Raw genomic sequence first — 19,100 nt, forward strand, 5'->3', positions numbered from 1 at the left:
TATTCTAGCGGGTAATTAATTAATCCGATTACCAATACCTGTATATGAGTGTCCCACATTTTAACTATACTCCTAATTTAATACTCCCAGAATCCCCTGGAAGGGTGGCACAACAAGATAAAGAAACTTGCCAAGAAGTGCCACCCGAACATCTACGAGGTAGTGAAGCTATTTCAGCGAGAACAGTCACTCAAAGAGGTTGCAGTCCTGAGACTCTCTCACCAGCGGTGAGAACCTTCACGAAGAAAGAAGTACAAGGCAATCGATGCACGTATTGCAGTAATGCAGTAATGACATTAAATCCATTATGATATTCATATGCTATTCATATTCATCAATGTAAAGTTTTGATGAATATGTTATCCTTGTTGAATAATAAATGAGAAAACAAGACTTGTTTTGTTATATACGGTAACCTGTTAGAATCACAAAGCATGTTTTGACAGCATAGCTGCGAGAGCCACATTATACAATCACGCAACCATAACCATTGCCGCGAGAGCCACATCAATTTGGGCTATCTATTTTCGAAATGTGGCTTTGCCTGCCTGTAACCATTCATTCACCTGATGAAAGAGTAAGCATGTACTCCGAAACGTTGTGTTTCTCATAATAAAGAAGTGGACATCCATAAATTCTCTTCCTTAATAATTTCTTGTTCCGCTGTCAAACTCAAATTTCAGTCATTTTGGTTTGAGAAAGAAAGCCACAGCCAGCGATTGTATGATTGCAAGTGGCTGAAAGTTATGGGCGCGTAAGAAAATTAATCGCTCTTCCCGGGGTCTGCAACAGTTCGAAGCGCTTGCACACTCTTCTAAAGTGGCGGCGCAACCACCGCTTAGTTGCCTTGCACAACGAAGAGGCTCGATAAAAAAAATGATGAAATTAATTTATGACTACTTTGAAGATGTGGAGCACACAGGATGATGGGGTGTTAGCTTCTATTCCCAGCTGATCAAGTCAAGAATTTCTTGTTCGACTGTCGAACTCGGCCGCCATTTTGGTTTGAGAACGAAGCGACCTCAGTCAGCGATTGGTGTGATTACAAGTGTCTGAAAGTTAGCGCTACTTTCAAGCGATTGACTGTTTGCAACGCACCCGTATCATAACGTTATCACATTACGTAATAATATTACGTCTGATCCGGCGACGCACTGAAAACGAGCGCAGCCAGCTAGGGAACTAGGGAAAACTCCTTACTATTTTTCGTGTAACGAATACACTACAAGTGCGCTATGCACAGTTTTGTCCATTTCAATGCTAAGGAACAGAGGTGCATTTTCAGCACGTCACTGGACTGAAGCTCGACTGAAGATGATTAATCGCATGTTGATTCTTAATTACGTATGACACTTGTTAGCACAACAACCGAGAGCTGAACATTTTGTTAGATTTAAACATATTTTATTGACATATATGGTCAACGGGATTGGGCAAAAGCTATCCAACTTAAGTGGCCCTTTCCCTAATGTATTTGTACAGACATTGATTATTAATATGTATGTACATACACATACATACACATACATAAATAAATATATAAATACATACACGCATACTTACACACACACACACACACACACACATATATATATATATGTGTTTGTGTGGCTGCTTGTACAAGTCCGGACTGATGCCGATTTATAGTGCTAGCTCACTGTGGTACCATGCCGCAGTTTAACATGAATACCCCACTCAGACACAGTATACTGACTCCGAGCCGACCAGTCCTTGTTTTAGCCCCTTAACGCCGAGCGCCAGATAGGGTAACAATAAGTACCATCTTTTAACGTCTTTTGGTATGACGCGGACCTTCCGCTCCCCGGGCGGACGCTCTACCACTAGACCACCGAGACTACCACAACGAGATCAAAGAAGGTATTAAACAAGCTTATTCTAATCTCATGAAAGGTTATGTCTGAAGCGTTTTCTCACTTAATTTGGGGTTATTAATTAAGTACACTACTGATGGTTTGGTCAGGATGGTTGAGTTTGTTGTAACACAGAAAGTGAGGTCGCAAGTAATTATACATTGCTGTAACAGTGTCACAATTAAAAGTCAACAGCTTCCATGTGGCTTTTTTTACGTCTGCGCAAGCTGTCAGTATCTAATTGTTTGAATTACTCCTTTTCCGTGTTTCTCCTTTCTGCGTGTGTATAGCTGTTGATGATAAAAACGACGAATGTCTTACCATGGGGTCTTAAAGAAGAGGGCAATGTCCGAGTAACTCTCCATTCCTTAACAATAATGAAGCAGTGGCCCCGCAGAGGCCGAGGCCCATTAAGGATTGGAGAGTTACGCGGATATTCCCCTACTTAAACCTCATTCCTACTTTTACACTTTGACAAAATATTCTGTAGTTGAAAATACATGTATGTGAAAAATTCAAATGCTGCTTCAAGATAATGTACAGTTGACAAGCAACTCCCCATTCCTGAAAAATAATGGAGCGTTCTAACAATAGAATGACGTCACAGATGTGTTTTAATTAATGAAAGAAACGTAATCAAAACACTGTCACGTCCTACCCAGAACATCACACCTCACATGCTTAGGCCAGTGGGCACCTTCGCATATACACATATCACAGAAAATACAGAGAATCAAGCCAATGGCTTCTCTCGATATGTTGTCACAGTTATCACTTTACTATATTGTTGAATATACATTTTCATTCAAAACTATACATGCGTGGTCACTGGAGATTTAATGCTCAGATTAGCACGTTTTGTTTTAATATTCTGTATTCTTTTTTTTATCACCCGCTGGTCTTGCCCGGTCGACATTTCTTGGCTCAACCTTTAGGCAACCTCCTCACTCACCCTTCTATGACATCGTTGATTATCCACAATCATCTATGATACATGTACAGGGCCACTATGACCAAGACAAACGCCATGACATAATACATGTTGAGGGCCAACTGGAAGATGGCGACAGAGAGCAGAGTCGTCACCAACATGGCGCAGGAGATGATGAAGAGACGTGTGATGTTGTTGCCGTGCTTCATGATGGCCGACATTATCAGCCCGTTGAAGGCCTGGGGAGAGATACAGTATTATAGGTGTTCAGCAGCCAATGCTTGCCGAAAAAGGCGACTATGCTTGTCGTAAAAGGCGACTAACAGGATCGGTTGGTAAGGCTCGCTGACTTGGTTGATGCATGTCATCGTATCCCAATTGCATATTTCGATGCTCATGATATCAATCACTAGGCTGACTGGTCCAGACTCGATTTTTTACAAATCGCCGTCATATAGCGGGAATATTGTTGAGTGCGGCGTTAAACAAACGAACAAATCATACCGGTTTTGAATAGACAATGCCTTCTGTGACTGAAGTACTAGAATGTGTACTTTACCAAGTGTTATACCAACTATACCATATGTTACATTTGACCACTTTACTAAAAGGCATTGTCTATTCATAATTTTTGTGACTTGGGGACCGTGTCTATTTACACCTATAAGAGGGGTACACAAAGTCCGTGATCTAAACTACCAGTTGTTGGACTGGCGATTAGGTGCCTTACTCTGGTGTAAGTACTCTTCGAAATTTCTAAGAAAGTTTTATCCCACATATAACATATGTGTCATACCAGTTCTATAGGGAATACAGCAGGTTCCACGAGAAGTAAAAGTGACATAGTAACAATCTTACCAGAGAAACTACTAAAGCCCATGTTTTGAGTGTGAAACCCTCGAATAAATCCAAACGTCTATCTGCAATACAAACAAAACGTGTCGAATCTTCAAATCTTTGAAATTACAAACATGGTATCAGCAGAGTCATATTTAACACAAGTAAATGGTTAAAAATCTCCTTGTTTCCTCATGTCCGAATACAATCATCAGGACATTTGACAACTTTAATAAACAATATATTACGTCAATGGTTGCATCATAGTTGAAGGTCAACTAAGAGAAGTGAAATTTACCACACAATCAGTTTCTTTTATCAATTGTTATTGTTTTCATGTTATAGGAAGTGTATGAATAGATGATACACGATGAACAAACTGGTGGGTTTTTTTAATCTAATATGTAAATATTAAGCATCGGTACACTACACGAAAAAAGGCCAAAAACAATATCCCAATATTCCAAATCATTTGATAAAATTTACATGCGTGTCTAATTTGGGAATGCATGGGGAAATAATAGAAATCCACACACATTTGCATCAATACTGTTTCGATGTGATTCTCAAGTTGAAAGGCAAAGGTTAATCCAGAAATGGGATCAAGAAAGATCAAGAAAGCCGCACGTACAGAAAATCAGCAAACAACAAGCCGCACGTACAGAACTATATATATCATAGATAGTGAAATCAGTAAATATCCAGACAAGATTAACGAACTATCAACACATCATTATGAAACACACAGGATTAGGTTAAAAGAGGTTATCACGCTTGTGTGTTTGGGGATGGTAAATATCCTGCATTAGGAATAAACATTGTATTAGGAATAATTCATAGTGTTTATTCCTAATGCGGGATATTTACCATCCCCAAACACACAAGCGTGATAACCTCTTTATCATATAATGTCATTCTTTCATTCTGTGCTTCAAAATCGCTTTCCCTCTCTCACAAACGTTACCGAAAAATTGCAAGTTTTCCAGGAATGCGCGCATTAATATTTATTACGTCACAGGGAAGTGATGTGTCAGTCGGACAGTGACAGAAGTCAATATATAGTCAAATTAAAAACTTCCATATATGATATACAAGGGACAAATGTATCAGAGAAGGTAATTTTTAATCATTAATGTCCAAAGAAGGATTTTGATTAACGGTGGTAAGCATACTTTGTTCCAAGCACCTACGGTATTCGGTAATAACATCAACAGTTTGAATCAAGTCTCAAGCACGAGAATCTGATAGCACACAGGTTCAGTAGTGTGTATGGCCACCATATGCGTTGACAACTGCCACACAACGCCTCAGCATGGACCTTGTGATGCTTGTGAACATGATTGGGAAGACGACGCCATTGTTGCTGCAAATTGGTGCCAAGATCTTGCAAATTCTGTGGTTGGTTCTGGAGAGTGCGCAGACTTCTGCCAAGAGAATCCCAGACGTGTTCGATGGGATTGAGGTCGGGAGACCTTTACGGCCAGTCAATGACGTTGACTCCCGCATTCTGAAGGAAATTCCCTATCAAAATTGTTGTGTGGGGTCTGGCATTGTCGTGTTGGAAGATCAAACCGGGCCCATGTGCTGCCATAAAAGGCAGAAGTTCTGGTGCCAGTACCTGGTCGCGGTGAGCAGCAGCGTTGAGGTTGCCACGGATGACAAGAAGCCTGTAACGTGCATTGCCACAGAAAGCCCCCCACACCATGACACTTCCGCCTCGAAATCTGTCAACTTCCTGTACACAACACTGGGCGTAACGTTCATGACGGCGCCTCCACACCCTCGCCCTACCATCAGCAAAGCGAAGATGAAACCGGGATTCATCAGTGAAGACGACTTGATTCCAACCGTAAGTGTCGCTGTGCCCACAATTGTCGTTGACGTCTGTGTAATTGAGTCAGAATCGGCCCGTAGTATGGCCGTCGTGCTTGAAGGTGAGCAGTTCTCAGACGGTTTCGAACAGTTTGCGCACTCAGTCTACCCCTAAACAGTTCATTTCTGGTTGATGTGGCCGTCAAAAATCGGTTACGGAGGTGACGTAAGACAATCTGACGATCCTCTGCATGTGACGTCACACGTGGTCAACCTGGCCGAGGGCGATCAGCGGTGGTACCCGTTTGCTGTAGACGCGTCTGTAAATCATAAACAGTCCGTCGACTACAACCCATCGTCCTTGCGACTTCAGCTACGGACGTTCACGTCTGCAACATGCCGATGGCACGTTCATGTTGCACATTTGAAAGGCGTGAAAGACTTTTTTTTTCTTGTGTTTTTCTTTTTTTTTCTTAATGACTGTTAACAAGTATGGCTGAAAACACGTGCGGTATTATGGCACGTGAAAAAACACTTTTTCCAACATTGTGCTTAGCACATGATTTTGATAGATTCACCTGCACAAAAACGGCTGTTATCTGAAGACAATACTTGGCCATTACTGTTTAAATACACAATAAGGGCCCACAATGATAACTAGTCAAAATGTTAAAATGTTAGGATTGTGAAGTTTTTAATTTGGTTCAGTATACATCAATTTGCAAAATTACAACAGCAGGTAGATTATCCATTGATGTAGTTAGCGTAGTGACACACTGTGGTAATTAGGTCATGTTTGACAAGCGAGTGAGTGACTGAGTGAGTGAGTTTGGTTTAACGCCGCTTTTAACAGAATCCAGTTCGCGGCGTGTCAGCGTAATGTGGGAGGGAAGCCCGAAGTGATGCAGGTCTCAGACGTTTACCACTTCGGCGAAACCCACGAGCACAGGTATGGCGCTGACAAACCTAGAAACATAATCGGGGCGAACCGGGATTCCAACCATTGGTCGACAATCAATCGAACTCTCGAGCAGCGGATCTTTGCAAAGCCAAGTTTTTAATTATACTACTCTGTTGTGTTTTCTTTCGTATTTCACTCATTGTTTCCGTATATCTCGGAGGTTGTACTTCATTCAATCTGGTAGATAACAATACCTTCTCCCTGACCACTCCATGCCTCCTGCACGGCCCACACTCCACCGTTGAGGACAATACCGAATGTGTACATCAGAGTGTTTTGAACGTGGAGGGAGGTCTAGAAAACACATTCGGGTGAATGTTCATGCCATTACATACGTTATAATAGGTTAACACGAATATATCAAATTTGTGGTTTAATCGACACAGTTGTGGAACAGTGAAACGAATTAAATCTAGTGCCATACCCAGTGACATTTTCAAATGTTCCGGGTTAGCTAATTTTACCTGCCATGGTATAGGCCAGAGATATTCGTCAGCCTAATCCAGGGAAGCAATATTTTTTAAACATCTGTGACTACACTGTGTTCAGTATGCTGCACCCGCGACTGCGGGCTGATACACAAGTTTGTACTTGGGATACACACTAACAGACTCGACTTTTGTACTCATGTATTACTGTGTCCAGTACAACAATCATTCCATTCGACGGTCTTAGAGAATGTTTTAAGATTTCGAAGTCAAGCACATTTGCGCAATGAAAGTCAGTTAAATCGCGGGGTGTCAGCTTAATGTGGGAGGAAAGCCCGAAGGGATGCAGGTCTAAGACGTTTACCACTTCGGTGAAACCCACAAGCATGAGTATGGTGCTGACAAACCAAGAAACACAATCGGGGCGAAACGGGATTCCCAACCAAGATCATAGGTCTCTGGCGTGCCCAGGGGACGCAACTCTGCACAGCGAATCACGCCGCCTTAGACGACTGGGCCACCCGTACCCCCAATGGCTGACAAGTGCGCCAAGCGCGAACATTCAGTGATTGTTAAACATAGCTATCAACAGTGAACACGTCCTCTAAGGTTGACTCATGTGGATGAAATTCAATACCAGGTGACTTTTAGGATACTATAATCTTATTATAGATTTATTCCAGGTTTTAAGATTTCGAAGATGAGCACATTTGCGCAATGAAATTAAGTCAGCACCTTACCTGATAGTGTTTCTTTAATATGTATTCCACGTAGACCCCTGCGAAGCCTGATATACAACAGTAGGTGCACATCATGATCAGACCGGACACAGTGAGGTGTATCTCCCCGGACCGCACAGCCCCCTCGGTCTGCAAACCACCATAGCTGAACAGAGAGATGTCACATTGATCCTCTCCAAGCTTTACTGAGGTCTTTTACGTTGATAAAGCGACAAAACCCTTTCCATACCCAATAGCAACTTCAGACAAACGCAGAGTCGATTATACGACTGACACATGAATAGCATGACCATGCGTTTATGAATCACTATCAAATAGAGATGGCACCAGATGGTCGCGAACAAGTGAGCGTATCCTGCCCCATCGGTGGCATCCGTCACAAAAAAAACATCGGGATACCTTACAGTAGTTAATAAAACGAATTCGGTGACAACGTGCGAGAGAAAGACTACATGCAGCATGCAGACAACTGAAGTCATGACATGTAAGACCGAACACCTTCTTATCAGCTAGCCTGGTGGCTCAGTGGATTACAGTACTAAACATGATAGAAGGTAGAAGGTTCGATTCACGTCAGGGAATTTTCATGTTAATAAATTGTGACCTAAAACATTAGACGCATATTGAAACCTAGGTCTTCTAATTCAAATGTAAAACCTCCAAGCAGGTCTTGCACTTAAAATGTACCTCCCCCCTCCACCCCGATAGTTGTAGCTCAAAAATACCTTGAATGCTGATGCTAACATAGGAAAGGCGTTGTGGAAGAAGACCTACCTGTCCAGTATGCCAGAGATGCTGAGAAGGCCAATGGATATCCACTGCACAACGGTCGGCTTGCTGCAGCAAAAAGGCAACAGATGTCCAACCTCAACATCAGGATACAGTGAGAACTCTTGGCCAATATTACATGCGGTACGACAATACATAATCCGGGCCATGCCAGTCAGTTTCTTGCTCGCCGATATCACTCAAGTGCGTTGTCAGTCCAGTCCGTGTTTTTCAGTCACGGATGTATTATTTCAACTGATCACGTGATCAGTATACAGTAAGGTACGGTTATAACGAACTCAAAGGGACTACTAATTTTAGTTCGTTATAACCGTAGTTCGTTATAAGCATATATACAGCATAACTAAAGCAAATAGTCTGGACCCAAAAAGTAAGTTCGTTATATCCGTCAGTTCGCTATAAGCGTGTTCGTTATAACCATAGTTTACTGTATTATGTATTGAGACAAGACTTCTCCATGCCATAGTATTATGCATCACTTGGGAACATATGTCAACTTTCTGACTAAAGTTAGCATTTAGTCCAATGAATTAATATTCTTATTCATGTAATGTAATAACTGACACGAGTTTGATAATTATTTCTCAGTTAATTCCATGTGTGAAATATGATCAATCTGAAGCACTCGTAAAGTCGACAGCAACAACACAATCTCCTGGGCACATGTTTGTTTGTTGTTTAACGCCGCACTCAGCAATATTCCAGCTATATGACGGCGGTCTGTAAATAATCGAGTCTGGACCAGACAGTCCAGTGATGGCATCATGAACATCGATCATCTCAATTGGGATACAATGACATGCATCAACCAAGTCAGCGAGCCTGACCACCCGATCCCGTTAGTCGCCTCTTACGACAAGCATAGTCGCCTTTAACTGCAATCATGGGTTACTGAAGAACTACTCTACCCCTGATCTTCACGGGTCGTAATAATAATAATAATAATAAAATAGGAAGAATTCTCGTAAATGGGCTAACTTCCACTCAACAAAGTATGCCCAAAGCGCTAACAGCGCACATGTATATGTATGCTAGAGTTAAGAGAGAGTTTCTGTGCATCAGGCACAAAAGGATTTAAGTTTACATGTGGAAATTTGTCACAAGACCACAAGTTACAAGAAGGCTAGTACACAGGTAAAATATCCATGATTTAAGATGGATTGTTCCATTTACACTCTTCTTAGGGTTAGCAACGTGAGGTCAATTATCAGTTGTCCATCTTCCCGAGGCAAGGGCGTTAATTGACTTTAAAAGTCCAGTTTCTGGCCTTGCCGAGGCTGGAATTTCAAAGTTATGTTTTTTGCTTGACTAAGGAGTCTATGCATTGTCCAATCAAAACGCTGCCATTTTGTTTGAAGCAATTGCAAGTAATATGATAGTTGTATCTGATTGGTCAATAGGAGAGACATAGAAGGGACATAACTCGCAATAGCCACTGGTGGCGCTACGATCTAGCCAAAAAAGTCCAGCCTAGTTGGGCCAGGGTGGAAACTGCATTTTTATTGTCAGTTTCCCTTGCCTCGGAAGATGTCAGTTGTCAAGCGATATTGGTATGTAAGGATGACTAAAACAACGAGTATGTTAAAATGGGATCGCACAAAAACGTATACTGATGCTGTACCAGCCGGCTAATCTGGTAATCTTACATCGCATGATGACAATTTGTAGTCATATACTTTAAAACATTCCATGATGCATGGTGTCCTGAAAGTATTTATTCTATGGAAGTTTACGTTAGATCCAGGAATCATAAAATATATATGTAACTCCGAAATTCTGAGATTTAAACAACGATTATGACCCAAGTCTGTCTGACTCACCGTTGAATGATTATCCTGTACAGGACCGCCGTTGTGGCAACCTTCATGTTGCCCAAAATCTACGAAATATATGAAAGGTCAATGCCAGAGAATGACCAGTCTCGATTATCCGACGAAACAGTTTCCATTGGGCGTAAAGGGCAAAAAGCGGTGAAAATTATATGTATGGATCACAGAAAATCAGTAAGGACACCCGATGTTTACGAAAAGGATAAGCATGTCCTTCACTACCAGTACATTGCCGGGCAAAAGAGTATAAGCTTGAAAATTGGATTTGAACAAAATCTACAAACGTTCACAAAACGTTTCTCGGTTGAGTGAGTATGGTTTAACGCCGCTTTTAGCAATATTCCAGCAATAAAACGGCGGGTGACACCAGAAATGGGCTTCCCACATTGTACCCATGTCGGGGATCGAACCCGGGTCTTTGGCGTGACGAGCGAACGCTTTCATCACTAGGCTACCCGATTGAATCCTTAAAACGTCGCCAAAACACAATTTTGATACCCGTATCAAACACATCACCATCGAATAACCATTTTAGCCACCATCAAACATTGGTGTATACTTTCTTTTGTCCGGTTTTAATCTCTCTCTTTTTAAATACGAGTATCATCAGAGCAGGAGATTGGATATTGACACATTACTACCACGTGCACATTTGTTGAGACAGTGAGTGAGTGAATATGTTTGGTTAAGTGCCGCTTTGAACAATATTTCAGTTACGTCACGGCTTGACAGCTGGATGTGGAAACCGGAAGTGACGTTAGACGTTACCACTTTGATGAAACCTATGGCCACTTGTGTGGTGCAGACAAACCAATATATACAATCACGACGAATCTGGAATTTGAACCCACAATCAGTTTTCAGGCACACCTAAAAGCGACCACTGGGCTACCTAGCCGACACAGAAATATATGTAACGTCAATCGGTGGGTATGACAAAAATCGACCCCAGACTATTGTTTTCAGCCAGCATTACCTGGTAGGTGGTGGGGTCCATCTGCACCTGCATGTAAACACTCAGGTTGTTGTTGATGCAGTACAGCACAGCTGGAACCATGAACAGCAAACAGTTGGACAGTGACGGCATGGTCATGTCACCTCTCCGCAGTTCCGGCAACAACATTGCTATCGACAAGACAATCTACAACACGAACAATACATCAATTTAATCACAATCTGTCAATGAATGTTCTGCTCTGAGAAAGCGATTTCAAATACAAAATAATAAAACAGGCTCTACAACAAAACAAACCTTAAGGATTTCTGTACAGAGGACGACTGACGATGACCTGAACGGCAGTTTCCCCTCCACCAGACACAGGTGCGCCAGGATGGTGTATGAGCTGTAGATGAAGACCCTGGAAACAAAAATTGTCTCTATGTTTTATATATACTGAACCGCAAAAGAAACGTCACCCCAAGTAACATTGCATGAAAAGTTGTTATTTAAATATTTGGGTATTTTTTGCCAAATATTCTCAAATTTAACATTACCTTGTGCAGAAAAATGAATTTTGATGATAAAAAAACCCAAAGCAGATGACAATAAAACCGATCGCCCACACGCATCACGGCAACGGCCATGGTAACCCGAAGCACGTGAGTTCCGTGCAAATTGCAATGCAATGCGTTCCCCCATTTCTTGCCCTATAAAAATCCACCCAGACTGGATAACATTCATTCGTTATTGAATTGCTACCACATGCCAAGATTGACAAGAAATCAGCGACACCAATCCCTTGGACGATTGCAAGCTGGACAAACCGCCCGGCAAGTAGCCAATGCATTTCATGTCCACGTAAGGACCATATACAGGCTCCAGCAACGGTAACAGACCACCAACACTACAGATGACCGACCACGTAGTGGAAGACCAAGGGTCACCACCCGATGGCAGGATCGTCAGATTGTGCGACAGCATCTCCAAGATCGCTTTGTTACTGCTGCGGAGACTGCTCGACAGACCATGGGGACACACCAGCGACACATTAGTGCGGACATCGTGCGTCGACGATTGACGAGCAGACACCTCCACTGTTACAGGCCAAACCGAGGGCCAATTCTGACACCATGTCATCGTGGGGACCGTCTTCAGTGGGCAACACAGCACTAGCATTGGTGCCATTAGCAGTGGAGAAGAGTCCTCTTCTCAGACGAGAGCAGTTTCTGTATCTCAACAGCAGAGGACAGAGAGAGAGAGTCTGGCGACGCCGTGGGGAACGTTATTCGGATGCTTGTGTTGTAGAGAGAGACTCGTTGGGTGGTCCGAGCATCATGGTCTGGGGTGGAATTGGTCTTGCACAGAGGGTCGGCCCTGTGGTCTTCCAGAACATCGGTCCAGGGAGGGACAATTGTGTCACAGCACCTCGGTACATTGATCAAGTCGTGAGACCACACGCCATACCTCATTTGGCACGTCGCCACAACCACGAGTTTCAGCATGATAACGCCCGTGCCCACACTGCAAGAGCATCAAGAGACTTCCTCCAGCAGAATGGCATCAGAACCACGCAGTGGCCTGTCTCACTCCCGATTTAAATCCCATTGAGCACTTGTGGCACGAGATTCAAAGACGACTGAATGACGTCCGACCAAGGCCGACAACTGCAGCTGAACTGCGTCAGGCGTTCCTCAGAGTGTGGGCTAAAGTGCCTATAGCCTTCATCAACCGCCTCATTCATTCTATGTATCGACGTTGCACGTCAGTCATCAATGCAAATGGTGGACACACGAGATACTGACTTGTGATGGCATTTTCTCAGAGACTAGTGTTGTGTTTCGCTTTAAGAACATTTGACACTTTAATTTCAACCTTGATGATCAGTTTTGCCAAGTTTCATCTTTTTAATATCTCTCAGAGTATGTTTACAGTGTGTGGACAAATAATGTTTCTCATATATCTATCCGTGGTGACGTTTCTTTTGCGGTTCAGTATATATGTTAATTAAATAGATCTGAGGTACGATGGGGTACTACCCTACTCAGGTACACGGCTTCGTGTCTTAATGCTTACAAAACAATTCGTACTACAGCGCTGTTAAACACACTGCCATACACATATTCATGTTTATTAATGTATGGGAGGCCATAGGCCCATGTACATTTCAGTTATATATAGTAACACACACTTGAGGCAATGTACATTGAAAACAATACTTAGGGTATCATATTAGGCCTTGGTACGTAATAATAGAGCTTCCTTCACATACTTAGCTACATTTCTGAGTATACAGTCATTTTGGCTATTTAAGAGATTGGTAAAGGTATTAATACGTGGATTGTTATAGAATCTTGCACGAATATACTTTTGTCTTTATGATGCGTAAAACGGGCAGACAAACACAAGATGGACTTCGTCTTTAATGCAACCATTGTGACATAGCCGACAAAAGCTTTGTGAATAAACAATATCCTCTCTTCTGCCCAGACTACACCGTATAGGCAATTCACTTAATCTCTACAGGCACGGAATACCTCTATGGTCTCTATTTATGAAAGCTGCAACATAATATTCCATATACAATAATATCTTGACGTGTGAATAATACCTTAATTTACAATTAAAACAAATTTTCATCTGTTTTCTCTGTTTTTTACAATCCAACAAACGCTTTCTAAACAGCTGCAAGGCACAGTTAACATCACAAATATTCTAAATTCGTGCCACACATAGCCAAATCCATAAATGTCGAGTGAATATTTAACATAAGTTGCCATAGGAATTCTACCACATTCATCCAGCTTCTTCATTAACAAATACCACTGTGGGGGATATCTTTCATCAATCATTCTATATAATTACACCAGTATTTAACACACTTCATATGATAATCCACATGCAAACCATATCTTCCACATTCAGCCAATATTGCTGTGCTTGATACATATTTACCAACTCCTAAAACAAATTTACAAAACTTAGCATTAAACGTTTCGACAATTTGACTAGCCTCGCAACCTCAGATCTCCGCACCGTAAAGAAGAATGGACTTTATCTTAATATCAAACAATTTAAATAAAATGTTAACTGTGTAAAACTGCATTTTTTAATGTCAAACAAAGGCTTATTGGCTTTTATCTTGAGGGTATCAAAGCATTTAGTCCAACACTCCAGGACATTCTATTTGAAAACAGAACACCCAGAAAATTATAGTACGAATCTGAAAGAGGATTATTTGATGTCCTGACAGCACACTGAATCTTAGAGTATAGATTCTTCAAACCCACAATAAACGACCGTGTTTTCCAGTTTTCATTTTTGAATACTACAAGAGCTTTCCGTTAATCGAATCGAACGCTTTACGGAAATCAACAAACAAACAATAAAATCTTCCCCGACGTTTAGAGAGATATTTTTGTGCTAAACACTGTAATGTAAATATATTATCAATTGTACTGCATCTGCTTCGAAATCCGGCCTGAGCTTCAGAAATTGTATCATAAACTTCCGTAAAGGTCTTGCATCTATCATTTAATATTGTTGTCATCTTTCTAAATACATCCATCAGCGTTATACCTCTATTATTATTAATATCATTTTATTATTATATCATGCAGAGGAACTACTATACCATTTGCCAGCTCGTAAGGGAATACACAACAATGTATAATCCTATTAAAAACTATAGTTAAGTATGGTATGATTGAAGTTCTGCAACATTTCACCATTTCAGGAAGAATTCCACCCGGTCCTGTCGATTAACCCAGTTTCAAGTTATGTATGCAAATGGCAGTGCAAATAGGTTAGATATTACTAATTTAATAGCTTCAGGAATCATATTACAATTATAAATCACTTGTGTGAAATAACGATAATTAATGTTTTGACATATTATCATATATATTTGCAATGTGCATACATATTTCCACAACTAATAAGCATAAACAAATATGAAGTTTAATCATTGGAGTAGAGCCTTACCGTCTACCACACTGACGTCACACAATTAAAGTTCTATCTATAATTAAATCTCACAACTTGGATCTCACCACCAGACAGCCGACCCTCGCACCAACAACAATCTTGAGGGATTTCACCATCGCCTTAACCTTACCCCACCGCCACCCGAATATCTACCGATTTGTAGTGATTAAGAAGATTGAGTGTGCAGACAGGACACAAATCGCACAGTTAGACTTTGGTGCCGCCCCACCCAGCAGGAAGCGAGTTTACAGAGAGACTGAAAATCGCCTGAGACGTCTTAAGGACATGTTGACTCAAGGACAGAAAACCCCTATCGAGTTCCTTGATGCTATTAGTCATCCTCTCAAACTTGGTAAAGAGACTTGAAATATAGTAATTTTAGTGCAGTATGTGTCAGAGTGAGGCCAGTTGTGACATTAAATTTGTGTGTGTACTATTTATTTATACCAGTGCTTACATTAAATTAGTAAGTAGTCTAGTGCAATATGAGTAAATTGTCTTCATTGTCTTCAAATTGTTTTGTTTTGATGTATGTTGTACACTTAATTAATTGGACTGTTCCAATCAATGCCCAACAGGTAATACCCAGGAGATTAGTGGTGCAATGGACCATAAACTTTGTTGTTTTAAGCTGTAGAAGTTTTGGCATGTAGAAGTTTTGGGAGGACACCGTCCGTCCTTTATGAAGGTGTCCATCACTTGTAATTAAGGATTGGTGATTGACGCCCCAAGCGTCAGGCCACCTGTCAAGCAGTGTAAGTCTCTGTTTTATTATAGATTACATAAGCATAACTCTTCAGTCAAGTATAGTCAATTTATTCAGGGTCATTCAAAGAAAGTGTATAACAGTCATGCATGTACTGTCCAATGAGAACGCAGCAGTTTATATTCCAACGATAGCCAGTGATCACCGTACTTCTGTTGATGTAATTATTATCATAAATATAAATAGCTAGTTGTCACATTCGTGGTCGACGCTTACCCGTGTCCGGTAATGAGGGCTCTACATACAATAAGATCCCAAGTGATCAGTCTGTAACCTGATATTTATAATATATTTAGGATAAGTATGAGGCATAAGTAACGGCGCATTTTGCACAAACAAAAAAAAAACCTGAGTCAGAAGTGCTGAAATGTGAACATACATTTCCAATTTGATTAAAAAAACAGTAAGGTGGTCATCAACGGATGAAAATTTCGATCGTAACGAGTCGATGTTCTTAGTTCAGGAGGTACAACAATGTTCAGTCAAAAAATCAATGACATGCTTCAACATTGGAATGCCAGTGATTTGAAAGTTGAAATGATGTTGAAATGTCGAATTTGAAATCAATATTAAACAATGTCATGCTTTAACTTGAAACGACTTTGATGACGTTTAATCAACATCAGTTGTCAATGTTGAAACAATTTCGTGCTTCAACATTGAAATGACATTGTATGCACTTGAAAATTGGATTGACCTTGACTTTTGGTTGGATTTGAAAGTTGAAATGTCGACGTTAAATCAACAAAAGATATCAGTGTTTATTTGGTTGGGTATTGGTTGATTGTTTGTTGCATTGATATATATAGCTATATATAGCACGATATGATATCGAAAGGCCAATGCTGCATCAATGTTGAAAACAATATCGGATTTCAACATATTTCCAATATCGAAAGGCCAATGTTGAATCAATGAACAATTTAAACATATTTTCAATATCGAAAGGCTAATGTTGAATCAATGAACAATTTAAACATATTTTCAATATCGAAAGGCCAATGTTGAAACAATGAACAATTTAAACATATTTCAATATCGAAAGGCTAATATTGAATCAATGAACAATTTAAACATATTTTCAATATTGAAAGGCCAATGTTGAATCAATGAACAATTTAAACATATTTTCAATATCGAAAGTCCGATGTTGAAACAATGCTGATACAATTTCATCATTGAAACAATGTACCTGGCGGGAAGGGGCTGGCAACCTGGTTCTTTAGATCACGAACTTAGGGGTTACCTTTCACCTTGAGATAATGCAGTGAGCAAGTGGCATCACAGATGTATTGGTGTACGTTTTCACCTCTTGCAAATTATTGCTCATTGTAACTTTCGCTTCGATGATTCTGGTTAACAGTTCAAGGTCGAGAATGACGATTTTAATTGTTTGTTAAAACAAAAAGCTAAAGAGACATCCTTTAACATACTTAACCTTGAAAAGAGGCAAATTCTTCAAAACAAAATTGGGGTACGGGGGGCGAGTCGTCTGAGGCGCAGGAATTAGGTGTGCAGAGTTGCGTCCCTCTGGCACGCAAGAAACCTATGCTTGTGGGTTCGAATCTCGGTTCGCCTCGATTATGTTTCTAAGTTGGTCAGCGCCATACCGCTGCTCGTGGGTTTCACCAAAACGAAACGCGTCTGAGACCTGCATCAATTCGGGCCCTTTTCCAACATTAAGCTGACAAGTCGTTATATAACTGGAATACTGTTAAAAGCGACGTTAAACTCAACTTACTCACTTAAAACAACCTAGTGTAAATTTATATGGTAAACATACTCACTCAGTTACTAATAGAATCTTCCATAGCATGGGCTTTAGCACATGTTTGGCACCACAGAAAGAGGCTTTGAATCCCGGATCTTCTATCTGCGACTCCTGATGTATATAAAACGTCACATGTAAAATGCTGGCGTAAACGTACAATGACGTGGCATTCACAAACATGTGAGTTACACATATATACAAACGAAATTTATAAATTACAATGTGAAACATATAGATATACTTATATAACCTGTTTAACTTGTGCCATTGTGTGACGATGGAGACCTCTGTGATCCATTGATCCAGCTGATATCCACGCTATTATTATTCTTATCGACAAGCGACAAGCTAAGCGACATCTGGTACGAATGTGAGTGACTTGATACTGTGGCTCAGTCTTTCTACTTAATTGACTGTACTACAGAACGGCGTCACAACATGAAATTAAAACAGTAATATAATGCCCGTCAAGTTAATCGTACTGTCTTGTCGATGCTTCGTGACATTATGTTGTTTCGTCGCGTCGACCTTGTCCTCTAGGTGGGACATGCAGACACCTTATCTCCATCCTAGACCCCCCGCAACAGTGCAGACACCTTGTCTCAACCATCAGACTCCGCAACAGTGCAGACACCTTGTCTCAACCATCAGACCCCGCAACAGTGCAGACACCTTGTCTCAACCATCAGACCCTACAACAGTGCAGACACCTTGTCTCAACCACCAGACCCTACAACAGTGCAGACACCTTGTCTCAACCATCAGACCCTACAACAGTACAGACACCTTGTCTCAACCATCAGACCCTGCAACAGTGCAGACACCTTGTCTCAACCATCATCAGACCCTACAACAGTGCAGACACCTTGTCTCAACCATCAGACCCTACAACAGTGCAGACACCTTGTCTCAACCATCAGACCCCACAACAGTGCTGACACCTTGCCTCAACCATCAGACCCTACAACAGTGCAGACACCTTGTCTCAACCATCAGACCCTACAACAGTGCAAACACCTTGTCTCAACCATCAGACCCCACAACAGTGCTGACACCTTGCCTCAACCATCGAGACCCTCAACAGTGCAGACACCTTGTCTCAACCATCAGACCCCGCAACAGTGCAGACACCTTGTCTCAACCATCAGACCCTCAACAGTGCAGACACCTTGTCTCAACCATTAGACCCCGCAACAGTGCAGACACCTTGTCTCAACCATCAGACCCTACAACTGTGCAGACACCTTGTCTCAACCATCAGACCCTACAACAGTGCAGACACCTTGTCTCAAACATAGAACTCCGCAACAGTGCAGACACCTTGTCTCAACCATCAGACCCTACAACTGTGCAGACACCTTGTCTCAACCATCAGACCCCGCAACAGTGCAGACACCTTGTCTCAACCATCAGACTCCACAACAGTGCAGACACCTTGTCT

General features: G+C 41.3%; 1 protein-coding gene across 1 annotated transcript; it reads right to left on the minus strand.

Annotated features, from left to right (window-relative positions):
• Positions 1-2,852: 2,852 nt before the first annotated feature.
• Positions 2,853-17,957, minus strand: LOC139445388 (probable UDP-sugar transporter protein SLC35A4). The gene is made up of 10 exons (XM_071226559.1): positions 17,910-17,957; positions 17,676-17,770; positions 11,451-11,556; positions 11,175-11,339; positions 10,190-10,248; positions 8,355-8,417; positions 7,581-7,725; positions 6,607-6,706; positions 3,661-3,722; positions 2,853-3,041 (listed from the first exon to the last, which is right to left on the minus strand). The coding sequence occupies exons 1-10, from the start codon at positions 17,955-17,957 to the stop codon at positions 2,853-2,855; spliced, it is 1,032 nt and encodes a 343-aa protein (XP_071082660.1).
• Between the last annotated feature and the right edge of the window lie 1,143 nt (positions 17,958-19,100).

Source organism: Haliotis cracherodii, unplaced genomic scaffold, assembly GCF_022045235.1.
Source record: "Haliotis cracherodii isolate W230 unplaced genomic scaffold, xgHalCrac1.p SCAF_1, whole genome shotgun sequence".
NCBI classification, from domain to species: domain Eukaryota; kingdom Metazoa; phylum Mollusca; class Gastropoda; order Lepetellida; family Haliotidae; genus Haliotis; species Haliotis cracherodii.

Excerpts from the sequence above, each read along its gene's own strand:
- LOC139445388 (XM_071226559.1), bottom strand. The coding sequence starts at position 17,957 with ATGGATCACAGAGGTCTCCATCGTCACACAATGGCACAAGTTAAACAG. Across the intron at positions 11,557-17,675 it reads AAGATTCTATTAGTAACTGA|GGTCTTCATCTACAGCTCAT; the intron begins GTGAGTATGTTT and ends TTTTGTTTCCAG. Across the intron at positions 6,707-7,580 it reads TATTAAAGAAACACTATCAG|ACCTCCCTCCACGTTCAAAA; the intron begins GTAAGGTGCTGA and ends TGTGTTTTCTAG.